Raw genomic sequence first — 15,457 nt, 5'->3', positions numbered from 1 at the left:
GAAGTGTTTTTATTTTTCCACTCACGTAATAAATTATATAAAGTCCTCTTTCCGTTTTGATCTTTTGTTGCAATTTCCTCCTATGGACAAATTGTGTTTGTTTAAAAATATCTTTAGATATCAATTATTATTAATAAAATTGCCATTTGTCTTAAGGCACCATGTTTACAAAACCTAATGTTGCCAACCAGTTTTATAGAAATAAATGGTCCTTTTTCAACAAAAAAGAATGAACACTGTGTTGCATTGCTTTGTGCTGACTGTCCCCCTTAGTATTAACTGTTACTGTCCACTTCACTGTCCACAGGTCAGATGCTGAAGGAATCAAGAGTATAAAGCCACCGGTTCAAATCCTCATTTATTCCAACGGCTATTAATCTTACAAAGAAGTTTAATTTTAAATCCATAGACTTAAGTGAGTGAGCTGTTATCAGTTCAGTTTTTTTACAGTAAGTGCTTGCTGCTCTAGTTCATATTCATAATACGTTTGTTCTTAGTGATGTGTTTTTAATTTTGTTTCAAGGTGTCTCTGTAAAACCCCCCTGAGAAACCAAACTTACCTATTAAGACAATAAAACTGAACTGAATGTAAGAGCTGTAAAATAAAATATTCTCCAGTAACTGAGCAGAATTTAAACAGCATTAAATAGTTCAGTTTATGGTGAACACCACGTGGACAGAGGGCAGTGATATTCTTTTTTACAAGTTTAATCAAGATAACACACCATTGTTTGTGTGCAAACTCGTCTCATGTCAATGGTTTTATTCACCCATATTGATACAGAGCCAGTTCATTTTTATAACTTAAAAAAAAGAAATACAATACACTTATTCATACATTTTTTATTGAAGAAATAAATGGTATGTTTAAAAATAACAAAAGTGAAAGATCTGTGAACAGTGTAAAAAAATACACACACACAAATATATATACAAGTAGAAAATTCAGTAATCATAAAGATGTATAAATGGTAAATGCATTTAACTAGAACACAAATACAATGAAAATGGCCAACAATGGGGAGGTGTTAAAAACTATTAGAGAAAGGGAACACAGACATATTTACAGATTTTTACCTTGATATTAAATAAAAATGTTAGCCAAGGTTTTGAACACAATAAAAGTGAATCATTAAATTTGTCAAAAAAGGAAAAATGCTATTTTAGCTTTATGAACAAGATACTACTCCGAGTCAGAGTTATTATCCAGCAATATTCCATAAAAAATGTGTTCTATTTAAACTGACATTTTTCCTGATCTGTCCCTTAACATTTGTTCACTAATAATATTTCTATAATCACCTTTGCTTACAAGTGTAGCTCAAATTGCTCTACAAAAATATACAGTTACAAAGAAAATTGAAGGTATTATAAAAGTAGATAAGAAGCAAATGGAGGGGTCCTTGTCCTTTATAATAAATACACTGCCTGGTCAAATAGCCAAGGACAAAGACAAACTTGCAGCTTTCAAGGTTGCTGGAGATAATAAACCTCTGGGGGTCCCAAGCCAAAGCCTGCACATCCCAGCATACATAATTGTGGCCATCTCACTCCAATCACAATTCCATTTTAGGACGTCTTGTGAACTTTTCTTCTATCATAGGCAGTTGGAGTTGATGTAACAGACAGTGAAGACGCAGTGGGGCACCATTGCAATAAACTGGAAAAAAAACAATAGAGAAAAACAGCAGAGGTTAGTGCCCAGTGCAGGTCTTACAAACTGTACACAGTACCATTTCTAATCTATTACAACCAATGCAAGTAATTAAGAAAAAGCCAAATTAGAAAAGTGGGCTTGTTGAAGTTTTTTGAAATGCTTGACATTTGTAGCCTGGCAGTCCTCTATTGGCAAAGCATTCCAGAGTACAGAAAGCTGCCAGTTTTTATGGTTGATCTTGGAATTAAAAGCAAAGCAACGTTTCAGAAAAGAAATGTTTGAAGCAGACACTCCAAAATACTCAAAGCCTTCTATATATTTAATAGAACCTTGAAATCAATTCTATGTGAGACAGGCAGCAAGTGTAATGAGACCGAGACAGTTTACAGAAGAAAAGAAGAACAAAATAGGCCAATACCTCGTGATCACTTGGCAAAGGCACAGCAGATTAGAGCAGAGATTGAGATGGAGGATTCTAGAAGTGCCAGGCAGGAGGGCCAGCTGCTACTTCAACAGGGCACACATCTCTCCGTCCTTCTTCTTTAACTGCTGCCCCATAACACGACCGGACTCTTCTACTTCACTGTAACTGTTAAAAACATAAACACAGTAGATACACGATGTTCACTCACGGAATTCAAACATTAATAAAGTGTACTCTTACTTCTTGTTCTGCCTCCTTTCTTGGTTCACCTGTAGATCAATTATTACCAAAGTAAACCATCACAATAGATAAAGTTCTGCTTAGAGTAAAGTTTGACTAATAATATATTTTTAAATTACTGTGGTTTTTTGTTGGATGTTGAAAGAACCCCAGCTTAACTCTCATTATATGTAGCATCATTTTTTTCTTTTAAATTATGCATACAGTAGATATTGAGTTACAATCTCTGTATACCTGAACTTCTAATGTGATGTGCTCAGGTGTCGGTACTTACATGAAAACATCTTCATTTTTCTCTCCTGCCTTAGTTTTGTTTTAAGTTAAAATTAAGTCTCAGCTCTTTCAAAATCCAACAACAAAGCACAGTAACTTAAGAAAACGAATGTTATTTTGCAAAACAGAACAATATCCCTGTTTAGTGACTGCTGGTACTGATGTGCCTCAGTCTCTGTGTTTGTGAGGATTCACACTCTGAGGCTTTCCTGTCTAAAATTAAAAAGCCATGTTAGTTACTGGACGGGGTGAGCAAACATACAGTATAGTATTCAAGGCAGCAAAATATTACAGATCAAGCAATAAATATGGGGAGGTTTTGCAGGAATTGTGCACAAATTACTTCTGAAACTGAACGCCTCAGTAGTCTTACCTGTAGAAATAGCAAATCTAACATGAACTGCACATCATCTCGTATTGGAAATCCAATTGTGCCTCAGAATTTGGGTACACTGGCATCTGTTCAGCCACATGGAAGGCTGGTTACCACCGGGCATCCTGTAGGATCAAGAGAAAAAATACAATAAAGGGGCATTGTACTTCTAACTGCAGCAATAAGAAAAAAGTTATTTCTAAGGAGCAAGCCTTCTCCATTATATTCAGTTAAATATGTGTGTGTGTGTGTACTCCTCCTAAACCAACAGCTTAAATGATAAGCTAATGAGATGTGAGAACAGCAGGTGCCCAGCCTGTCATTGTGCCACATCAGACGCACACCACACTTCTCTGATGGCTCTGGATATACATTTTAAAATTGCCTGTTTTCTGCCATAGAATTTTTTCTACCAAACAAGGTTAAAGAAATCTATTTCAAAATTATGAATAAATAGTATCCAACTAGGGCGGCACGGTGGTGCAGTGGTAGCGCTGCTGCCTCACAGTTAGGAGACCCGGGTTCGCTTCCCGGGTCCTCCCTGTGTGGAAGTTGCATGTTCTCCCCGTGTCTGCGTGGGTTTCCTCCCACAGTCCAAAGACATGCAGGTTAGGTGGATTGGCGATTCTAAATTGTCCCTAGTGTGTGCTTGGTGTGTGGGTGTGTTTGTGTGTGTCCTGCGGTGGGTTGGCACCCTGCCCAGGATTGTTTCCTGCCTTGTGCCCTGTGTTGGCTGGGATTGGCTCCAGCAGACCCCCGTGACCCTGTGTTCGGATTCAGCGGGTTAGAAAATGGATGGATGGATGGATAGTACCCAACTAACAATTTAATTCATAAGTATGACATTAATATATTGCCAGAATGTAGTTTATTACAAATCCTCTCTCACATTTCTTTTACTTCTGCTCCTATTTCAAAATGTTTTATAAAGATTTATTTCTCTTACTGTCTTGAATGTCAAACTAATATCTCACTGTTGAAGTATTGTTCTTCTTCTGTATACAATTTTGAAGAATGAATGTTAGAAAATGCAGTAACTGTGGTTTCCTTGCTTCATAAATTTCATATTCAAAAGTGTAAAGTTCAGAACGTTAGACCCTCTGTTACATCTTTCTGTATGGACATTAATATGCTAGAAATAGATTTTAAAAACGGAAAACACACTAAAACAATTAAAACATGTAAGATTCTGATCTGCTTCATTAACAATTTGTAATGCTATTATCTGCATCTCACTTTCTTGTAATAACTTAGCTGTTGCTACTCTTGTATGTAATGTAGCCTTCATCATTATATCTTTGTTAACTTTATTATGGAAAAACTATTGTAATGATGTAATCTGATAACAACATAATAATAAAAAATACTGATGGCTTTGGAGGGCACACTTTACACCTGTCAAGTGTCAGACGTGCTCTCCTAATTTGACACCTCAATTACATTGTTCTGCTTAATTATTAGCATGCCGTTCACTCTTTAAGATGAAAAATGCGAACAAATGTTAAAAGAAACGCACCACCAAATGCTAATAGGGTGTTACGAAATAAATGAAATGCATCCATTAGATAGATAGATAGATAGATAGATAGATAGATAGATAGATAGATAGATAGATAGATAGATAGATACTTTATTAATCCCAAGGGGAAATTCACATACTCCAGCAGCAGCATACTGATAAGGAAACAATATTAAATTAAAGAGTAATAAAAATGCAGGTAAAAACAGACAATAACTTTGAATCATGTTAACGTTTACCCCTCCCGGGTGGAATTGAAGGGTCGCATAGTTTGGGTGAGGAACAATCTCCTCAGTCTGTCAGTGGAGCAGGACGGTGACAGCAGTCTGTCATTAACCCAAATACAGAAAATGCTGCAACTTTCACATTTAAACCACGAGATAACGAATGTCGTATAGCAACTAAAAATGAAAATCTTTATTGCAGTTTTCATCAGTATGATGTACTTACAAAAAGCTATACGTATCCATTATAAAGTTCACAGACATACGTCGCATTTCATTTCGCTCCCTCTTCATTCGAATGCCGTTAAAATTTTAGTCAACAAATATTCTTCCAAGACATTACAAACTTCAAAAGTTGCCATCTTTTCCAGTAAGAAGTCCACTTACAGACGGAGATAAACGGCAACACAAAAATGACTTGCAAGTACAATTCAAACCTAACAAGTGACGTGTGTTGTAAAACATTAGACATGCGCAGAACAAATTGGGCAGCGTCATGAAATGAATTTTAATTAAGCAGTGAGCACGTGCGTGAGCAAATCGGAAGGGGACTCGTGTTGCAAAGTAAAAAAAACACAGATCGGGCAGGGTCGTAATAGTAAATCTCTGCGCATGCATGCACATGTGTGCGCGGCTCGGGTTGTCTTTGTGCACATGCACGCACAAATCGGGCAGGCACCACAGATTGGGTAGCGACAGAGCCTCCTGGAGTACTCCCAGGTCCTGCTTATAAGGAGCTGCCGCCCTCCATTTGATGAGGAAGAGGAAGCTTAAGCTTGTCGGTGGAGGCGGAAGGACTGAGAGAGACTGAAGAAGCTTGACCAGCCGCAAATGCAGCACGGGCCTTGCGGCGTGAAAATGCTCACCGGTACGGCATTGCCATGTGCAATCACACAGATACTATTGAGGACGAAGTTCCGGAGCACCACTCTGGTGCATTTGACACCCTATGCAAACATTGCAACTCATTCAGCTTCACCTGTGAGAACAAGCAAGGTGGAGAATACAATTGCTGCCATAAAGGTCGAGTTCGAATTAACCCTTACAGATACCCTGACAGGTTTAAGAACCTGTTGACATATTTAGACCCAAAGCAGCCCCGTTTAAACAGGAAGCTCTTCATTACATCGTCCGAAAAGGTCTATTTTAGGCACAGATCAGTGCCATGATAACATAATCATTTCAGGGACTTAAAAAACAAATAATTCTTTGCAGAGAAAGTATTGATTTCACGATTCGATCGGGCTCCCAGTCGCTATATTTCTATAATCCTGATCATCAGTAGTCGGTAAAGGTGAAGGAAGAAGAGGGGTATCTAAGTAATGCGGTGGGTTTGTAATGATCAGGACTACTCGGAATAATCTCGTCAGGTAATTTGAGGTTAAATGTGTTTAGTCCTTCATGTGCAGTGAAGTAAATAACACACACCCTGTGTTTCCAATCTAACCCTGAAGATTTGTGGTGTGAGGGGCTGGCTGCTGCGTTACTGATTCGCATTGTTTTTAACATGTCTACAACTAATAACCAGATTAAAACTAAACGGACTCCTCATTTGCGATGAAACACTTCGCGATGCAGTAATTTAAACGTACTTTGCTCCGTTTTTGTTTGTTTGCAGCACCATCCTTACGATAAAAGAAAAAAAAATACTTTTGTTAACTTACCGATTTGTTCCTCGGGTGCACAAATGAAGGGGCTGTGGGTTTGTCAGGCTTGCAGTGGACGGGGTGGCACAGGTTTCCATGCAAAGCCCGGTGTCGTCTTTGTACTGGCAGCTCCCCTGCTTCTCCTATCCGGGTTACGCACCAGGGGAGTCATCCTACCTGCAGCTGACCTTCTCGTTCTAGTCGGTGGCCTTGCAGTCCCTGACTTTTTAGGACTCTTCAGAATATGACTTGGATTCCCCAGTGACCAGGGTGGTCATGCTGGGACTGCCACCTTCCAAGCCTCCTGACTCCCGCTAACTTCTGGCGAGCCAACCACCTTCTGGTCACTCCTGCTACTCCAAAGTGCTCACCACTTCTAGCTGCCCCCTCGACTGTCAGCCTAACACGCCCAATGGGCTCTCCTCCCATCTCTCTCTAGTGAGCCTGCCTTCACCCACTTGCACACACCGGCTTTCAGCTTCCCGATTCCTTTTTTCTCCCTTAACCTCCATTCACTTTCCCCTTTCAGTTTCTTTCCCCCCTCCGCACTTGCGCTCCTACTATATATTACGGGGATGTGCCTCAGGTGTGACGATTAGCAGCTCCCGGCTTCAATTACGGCTGCGGACGATTCCTCACCTGTGCACTTAAGTGAGGAAATGCCCGCCTCGCGTATCATCTGAGAACTGCTCCGGCCACACTACCTCTCCCTCTGTATAGGCCATGAGTGCGGCGATTACCGATTTAAAAACTATTTTCTTCTGAGCCCTGGATCCGCTACACCACAAAACCTTTTTACTTGTTACAGCTGTGTCTGCCTCCCATATTGTCCCACTGACTCTCGGTCCTGATACTTCATTTCCCAAAGTTCCTGCAAAAGCCTCTGATAGGGACTCTGGGGTATGACAACATTTATGTGACTGGACTGCACACAGCACAATGTTTTCTGCTCGGGACTGATGGATTGAGCCCTGCGATGGAGCGCCAGTTTGCTTCTTTCTTCACAACCAATGCTGCTGTGATGATCCCTGGCACATGTACCCCTAAACTGGGCTGATGAAATGTACCCCTCAGACCATGCAGAAGTGAATGTAAAGTCAGAACTTTTGTTCAGTTTTCTTGACTTGACTTAACAATACATTTAACCTCTTCTTCAGCTGCCATCAGAAGACCTGAGCGCACACCTACATAATGTGACAACGACAGCATCAGGCAACATGGTCTTTGCAATTAAAGGGGAGACTTCTATGAAATAATGCAGAATTTTTATTTTTTTAAAAGGTGGACATAAGCTTTCATAGTAACACTACCCCCCCCCCCCCCCCCGCCTCCCCAAGTAGAACAATCTATTGAAACAAAAATACCTAATCATTATGTTAGATTACTTGTTATTTTAAAAAGAGATCTCATTATATAATGCACATTACTTTTATTTTTAATGGGTTAGGCCACCATTACTCATCAAAACTGGAGTAGTTTGGAGAGTTACAATTCAACTTTCCTTCCATTCCTTCATTCTTCATCCTCTAGCTTACTCCGTCACGGCTGCTCTAGTGTGAGTGGTCCGGTTGCCATTAAGACTCCTGCTGTGTGGGAAATACTTGACACATTCAGAACAGCCTTGAGGCTTCTTACCTCTGTGAATTCCTTTATGGTTATGAAGTTAACTGCTGTTTGAAAATCGCTTACCACCCTCACGACAACAATAAAAATCCACAAAAGAAACAAGTCTTAAATGACCATGGAAATTACATAATAGCGAGAATCCTTTACCACACTTAGAGCAGCAGTAAGGATTTTCTTCAGTGTGAATCTATGAATGATTGTGAAGGCTGCTGTTATGGGAAAATCATCTGGCACATTCACAACTGCAGCACAGTGCGACTTCTAAAGTGATTTTAAACACAGTGGTTATGGGAGAATCTTTTGCTAAATTGAGAGCAGCATTATGGCATCCCTCCAGTATGAAGTTATTTATGCTGCCAAAAGTGGCCACTGTCAGGAAATTGTTTGCCACATTGAGAACAGAAATATGCCATTTCTCCAATGTGGATTATTGTATGTCGTTTGAGACCAACACTGACAGAAAATCGTTTGCCACATTCAGAACAGCCATAGGGCTTTTCTCCAGTGGATTCTTTCATGTATTTTGTCAGAAAATCATAATCTATAATCAGAACAGCAATATGGATTCTGTGTGAATTCTTTTGTGGCTCTGAAGATGGGTACTCCCAAAAAAATTTTTTTTTTCACATTCAGCACAGCTATATGGCTTCTCTCCAGTATGAATCTGATTGTGCACACCAAGACTGCTACACATGCTAAATCTTTTGCCACATTCAGAACAGTAATACAGCTTTCTGTTTTAGGGGATTAATTTCTCAAGAACGGTTTAACCTGCTTAATTTTCAGGACAGGATTGGACCTCACTTGTGAATCCTGAAGCGTGTTTGTTTTTCTTGAATGATTATTGCACAGCTACTGTTGATATTCTCTTAGGTTTGCTGCCAGGGCTCAGCGTAGTATTTGTATTGTTCCTAATAGTGCATCCTTATGTAATTCAAATGGAGTGATGGTGATTGGTAAGGCATTCAGATTGGCCGGGAAATGTTTTTTTTTTTTTTTTATAAGGCTTGTTGATCCCAGCACCACTGGCACAATCTCAGTAGTTTTATTCCACATCTCCAGTATGAAATCTTGTGTGCGCCTGAAGCTTGCTGTCAAAGAAGTAACTTTACCCACACTCAACACGTTCAAATGGCTTTTCTCTAGTATGGATTCTTTTATGTCTTGAGAGACTGGAACTGTCAGAAAATGTTTTGCCACATTCAGCACAGTCATATGGCATTTCTCCAGTGTGGATTCTCTTATGGGTTGACAGACTGGAACTGTCAGAAAATCGTTTTCCACATACAGAACAGCAATATGACTTTTCTCCTGTGTGGATTCTGTTGTGTTTCTGGAGATTGGACTTGACAGAAAATCGTTTGCCACATTCTAAGCAAGAATATGACTTCTCCCCAGTATGAATCCTTGTGTGACTCTGAAGATCGCTACTCCGGATAAATCCTTTACCACATTCAGAACAGCAATATGGCCGTTCTCCAGTATGAATTCTTGTGTGACATTGAAGACTGCTAATCTGGCTGAACCTTTTGCCACATTCAGAACAGCAGTATGGCTTTTCCCCAGTATGTTTTCTTGTGTGACTCAGAAGATTGTTACTTTTACTAAATCTTTTGCCACATTCAGAACAGCAATATGGCTTTTCTCCAGTATGAATTCTTGTGTGACTCTGAAGATCACCACTCTGGCTAAATCTTTTACCACATTCAGAACAGCAATATGGCTTCTCTCCAGTGTGAATTCTTGTGTGACGCTGAAGACTGCTAATCTGGCTAAATCTTTTGCCACATTCAGTACAGCCATATGGCTTTTCTCCAGTGTGGATTCTCTTATGGGTTGACAGACTGGAACTGTCAGAAAATCGTTTTCCACATTCAGAACAGCAATATGACTTTTCTCCTGTGTGGATTCTGTTGTGTTTCTGGAGATTGGACTTGACAGAAAATCGTTTGCCACATTCTAAGCAAGAATATGACTTCTCCCCAGTATGAATCCTTGTGTGACTCTGAAGATCGCTACTCCGGATAAATCCTTTACCACATTCAGAACAGCAATATGGCCTTTCTCCAGTATGAATTTTTGTGTGACGCTGAAGACTGCTAATCTGGCTGAACCTTTTGCCACATTCAGAACAGCAGTATGGCTTTTCCCCAGTATGATTTCTTGTGTGACTCTGAAGATTGCTACTTTTACTAAATCTTTTGCCACATTCAGAACAGCAATATGGCTTTTCTCCGGTATGAATTCTTGTGTGACTCTGAAGATCACCACTGTGGCTAAATCTTTTACCACATTCAGAACAGCAATATGGCTTCTCTCCAGTGTGAATTCTTGTGTGACGCTGAAGACTGCTAATATGGCTAAATCTTTTGCCACATTCAGAACAATAGTATTTCTTTTCTCCAGTATGATTTCTTGTGTGACTTTTCAGATTGCTACTCTTTGTAAATCTTTTGCCACATTCAGAACAGCAATACGGCTTTTCTCCAGTATGAATTCTTATGTGTTCCTGAAGCTTGCTGTTATGGAGGAAACTTTTGCCACATTCAGAACAGCAATATGTCTTTGGTACTGAATGAACTGACTTGTTATCTTTACAGTCAGACTTGTTTTTAAAAGTTTCTCCACATTCTTGATCAGTGCACAAAACCTCTTGATCTGTGTTACGTGCTTGTTCTTGGTCAGTTTTGACAGCTTCTCTCACAGAAAGAGAATTATACGGGAAAGAAAATGTCAAATGTTCTGATCCTCTTGTTGATTTCTTCATCTTCTCTTTGTCCTGTCTCTGTTCCAGTTTGCACTCAAGAAAGGGCTGAGCAGTTGAAGATGGGGAGAAGCAGATATTCACACATAAATCTGCAATGAAACAAAAATTTGAAATATTTTTAAATAAATAAAACTTTAACATGAGGTAGGTAGCACAATGGTTGGCATCTCTGCCTCAGCCATCAGTTCCATTCCTAGGGTAGTCTGAGTGCTTATGAAAGTGAGACTTGACTGATGAAGTCTTGCTTGAATAAGCCTTGTTTTCAATTTGAAGGCCAAATCAATTTCACAGAGGCAAAGTCTTTACCTTCACCTCAAAATGGACCGAGGCAATCCATTAATTTTGTGTAAAGTTGTAAAATGTAAGCCGCCTAGACATCAGATCACTGTGAGGGCTGAAAGATACAGGTGCTGGTCATAAAATAAGAATATCATGACAAAGTTGAATTATTTCAGTAATTCCATTCAAAAAGTGAAACTTGTATATTTGATTCATTCATTACACACAGACTGATGTATTTCAAATGTTTATTTCTTTTAATGTCTCAAATTCAGTAGCTCGGAAAATTAGAATATTGTGAAAAGGTTCAATATTGAAGACACCTGGTGCCACACTCTAATCAGCTAATTAACTCCAAACACCTGCAAAAGCCTTTAAATGGTCTCTCAGTCCAGTTCTGTAGGCTACACAATCATGGGGAAGACTGCTGATTTAACAGTTGTCCAAAAGACAACCATTGACACCTTGCACAAGGAGGGCAAGACACAAAAGGTCATTGCTAAAGAGGCTGGCTGTTCACAGAGCTCTGTGTCCAAGCACATTAATAGAGAGGCGAAGGGAAGGACAACATGTGGTAGAAAAAAGTGGACAAGCAATAGGGAGAACCGCACCTTGGAGAGGATTGTGAAACAAAACCCATTCAAAAATGTGGGGGAAATTCAAAAAGAGTGGACTGCAGCTGGAGTCAGTGCTTCAAGAACCACCACACACAGACGTATGCAAGACATGGGTTTCAGCTGTCGCATTCCTTGTGTCAAGCCACTCTTGAACAAGAGACAGCGTCAGAAGCGTCTCGCCTTTGGACTGCTGCTGAGTGGTCCAAAGTTATGTTCTCTGATGAAAGCAAATTTTGCATTTCCTTTGGAAATCAAGGTCCCAGAGTCTGGATGAAGAGAGGAGAGGCACAGAATCCACGTTGCGTGAGGTCCAGTGTAAAGTTTCCACAGTCAGTGATGGTTTGGGGTGCCATGTCATCTGCTGGTGTTGGTCCATTGTGTTTTCTGAGGTCCAAGGTCAACGCAGCTGTCTACCAGGAAGTTTTAGAGCACTTCATGCTTCCTGCTGCTGATGAACTTTATGGAGATGCAGATTTCATTTTCCAACAGGACCTGGCACCTGCACACAGTGCCAAAGCTACCAGTACCTGGTTTAAGGGCCATGGTATCCCTGTTCTTGATTGGCCAGTAAACTCGCCTGACCTTAACCCCATAGAAAATCTATGGGGTATTGTGAAGAGGAAGATGCAATACGCCAGACCCAACAATTCAGAAGAGCTGAAGGCCACTATCAGAGCAACATGGGCTCTCATAACACCTGAGCAGTGCCACAGACTGATCGACTCCATGCCACGCCGCATTGCTGCAGTAATCCAGGCCAAAGGAGCCCCAACTAAATACTGAGTTCTCTACAAGCTCATACTTTTCATGTTCATACCTTTCAGTTGGCCAACATTTCTAAAATCCTTTTTTTGCATTGGTCTTAATTGATATTCTAATTTTCCGAGATACTGAATTTGGGACTTTCATTAGTTGTCAGTTATAATCATCAACATTAAAAGAAATAAACATTTGAAATACATCAGTCTGTGTGTAATGAATGAATCTAATATACAAGTTTCACTTTTTGAATGGAATTACTGAAATAAATCAACTTTGTCATGATATTCTAATTTTATGACCAGCACCTGTACATGGAGGAGAGTGCAGTATCTGTAGGCCGAGTATCTGTGACTTGAAGTGTGAATCTGATGGGATGAATGGTGTGTCATGGGACAAAAGAACATGCAACAGGGACAGTGGCTGTCTTTTCAGCAATTGAACATGAAATATCACTTGATCTGTAGTAACAGAAAGAAAACGTGTCTGCTATTAAGAAAAGTGAAAGTGTCTATGAGACAATGTATAGGAGACCAATGACCAAGTACATTACTGTTCTGAGTTTCTACATTGTACAATTTAAATATCAATACTCAAATATAAAAGGTTCTCTTTGACTTGCCCAGCTTGGTTGTAAATGTACTAGTTTATAATGGCAGATTGTCAGCTCTCAAACACTTCAAACAATGCTGTATTCAGTGACAATGTGACAAGTGAAAACTGCATCCAAGAACATTCTTCAGAATTACCAGACCATCTGTTGATATACAGACATATATCATGCATTTAGCAATCTGTTATGATGCCAACAAGGTGTAGAATTGAGATGTGCTTAACCTGGAAATTCAAAAAGAAGCACAGGAAACCAGCAATGATGGGCAGGAAAACCAACAGCAAACAAAACCCAAGGAAGAGACAAAATCATAAAGAGGAAAACTAAAAGGATCAAAAATGAGGAATCGCATAATAGATTTCTTTAATGGTGTCCACAAAGTAGGACAGAGAATTATTCATGATTAAATTCAATTATGTATTTTATACAGTCATGGTAATGACAACAGCCACTCAGAATACCGGGGCCATACTTTTAGAAACCTTCTGTTGCAGTTAGCAATGAAGCCACGGAATGGCGGCACTGTTTGCAAAATGTAAGTAGTGTTGTGATAAAATAGAAATAATCACATTATTTACTTTAATTAATTGTTATCCGTATTCAAGACACAGCCAAAAAAAGAAGCTGCAACTCCTGCCCCAGGTGTGGTGACCCAATGTCACTCCTCCTGATTAGTTTGCCCTCCTCACAATGCTGACTGGCCACACACATGAATGCGGTTTATAAGGACTGCCCTGGGCTCTGATGTGATGAGGAGTGATTGGTGTTTTACACAGATGGTCTTAGAGAAAATGGGATTCTTAAAATGGGTCACATCTCTCTGTACAACCAACACTCTGGAAAAGATAAGTTAGAAGATAGATTAATTTGTTACTCAGAAGATATCAATAAAAGAGTGTGCAACAAAACAGGCGGTTAGGGGTAAAAGAAATCAACGTTGTTAAACATTGATAAATTAGAATATTTTCTTAGTTTAAAATACTATGATGTTTAACTGACAAATGAGCAGAACCCACGATTCTCAGTATGCAATGGTGTGATGCATCGACTGCCCTGGATGCGTTTTAAATACAAATAGATTTTTAATTATAAGGTAACTGATGCAATGTCATATATTGATTTCTTTATCTGTCCACTCCTTGTTCATAAATAATTTAAAAACATTAAATGTGAAATAGAACACAATGTTGACATTTGAATGACTACATAACTGATGGAAGGTTTCGTTTTATTTCCTACTAGCCAACCCGCGGCGTAGCATACGCCGCATAATTATATATTGATGGGTGAACACTTCCTGAACGACACAGTTGTCCAAATGGGCTGGGTTTGTGGATACCACTGTGAGTGAATGAAAAGATGGACCTCTGGAGAGAGCAACATACAATTGTCCGTGACTGAAAATGAAATCGTCTGTGACGATGGAGGCCACGCTGGTGAAAGTTACTTCATCGGTAGAGATAAGTGTCAGCACTTGTTCATTAAGGTGTAGCGAGTCTTCGTTGTTGACACTTAATATAGCTTGCATACTGAGATTTTCACAGTTGAGAAACACTTTTTTAATGTCTTTTAAGCACAGGGAAAAAAAATGAACATGTGAAACATCCGTAATGTAATAAGCCACCAAGAAAAGTAACGTTGCAATAATGCACGCTACGACCCGATTGCTGTAAACAGAAGTTAAAACAAAATCGAGCCCGGTGTATTCTTTAACTGCCTTGTAGCGCAGTATTAGTGTTGCTGCTTTGCAGTAAGGAGACTGTGGAAGATTTTGGGTTCGCTTCCCAGTTCCTCCCTGTGTGGATAGCATTTTGAATACTAAAAACACCGGTATATCAATGTAAGGAAGTATTATTATTCTTATGTGTCCAGCGCTCTCTCTCTCTCCCGCGCCTGTATGCGTGTGTGTGTCGCTCGCTCTCTCTCGCTCGCTGCACGTGTTCCTGCAGGCATACCAGTAAGTGAATGAAAAGATGGAACTCTGGAGAGAGCAACATATAACTGTCCGTGACTGAAAACTGGTTTTGCCGCTCTGAGTGTCTACTTGATGATAACGTGCATACAAGACCATAAGATTACCCCCCACCCTACTCAGAAGGGGTTGGGTTAGGGCTGATTTCACGCTAACAGTATTTTAAGTCGACTAATGAGAAACGTGTACCAAGTTTCATGAAAATCGCTGCAGTTGTTCAGATGTGATGCTGGAATTATATTTTATCTATACATATTAATAAAAGGCAAAGCCCTCACTGACTCACTGACTGACTGACTGACTGACTGACTGACTCATCACTAATTCTCGAACTTCCCGTGTAGGTGGAAGGCTGAAATTTGGCAGGCTCATTCCTTACAGCTTACTTACAAAAGTTAGGCAGGTTTCATTTCGAAATTCTACGCGTAATGGTCATAACTGGAACATGTTTTTTGTCCATATACTCTA

General features: G+C 39.8%; 1 protein-coding gene and 1 long non-coding RNA gene across 5 annotated transcripts in view; both read right to left on the bottom strand.

Annotated features, from left to right (window-relative positions):
* Positions 1-918: 918 nt before the first annotated feature.
* On the bottom strand, positions 919-5,043 carry LOC114641664 (uncharacterized). The gene is made up of 4 exons (XR_003714363.2): positions 4,937-5,043; positions 2,968-3,092; positions 2,076-2,246; positions 919-1,660 (listed from the first exon to the last, which is right to left on the bottom strand). It is a non-coding gene; the product is annotated as an uncharacterized LOC114641664 (long non-coding RNA).
* Positions 5,044-8,046: 3,003 nt separating this feature from the next.
* LOC114641663 (gastrula zinc finger protein XlCGF57.1-like) overlaps positions 8,047-15,457 on the bottom strand; it is a 308,826-nt gene continuing 301,415 nt past the window's right edge. For 3 of the 4 annotated variants that reach the window (XM_051927420.1, XM_051927419.1, XM_028790688.2), the window contains one exon: positions 8,047-10,838. In XM_051927420.1, coding sequence (XP_051783380.1) covers positions 9,091-10,838 — 1,748 coding nt within the window. In that variant the 3' untranslated portion in view covers positions 8,047-9,090. The remainder of the gene's footprint in view (positions 10,839-15,457) is intronic. The other variant, XM_051927421.1, reaches the window with a different exon arrangement.

The sequence above is a fragment of the Erpetoichthys calabaricus genome, chromosome 5 (assembly GCF_900747795.2).
Source record: "Erpetoichthys calabaricus chromosome 5, fErpCal1.3, whole genome shotgun sequence".
Classification (NCBI taxonomy): Eukaryota; Metazoa; Chordata; class Cladistia; order Polypteriformes; family Polypteridae; genus Erpetoichthys; species Erpetoichthys calabaricus.
Note: the sequence above shows the minus strand (reverse complement) of the source record. Positions and strands in the feature narration are given on the sequence as shown.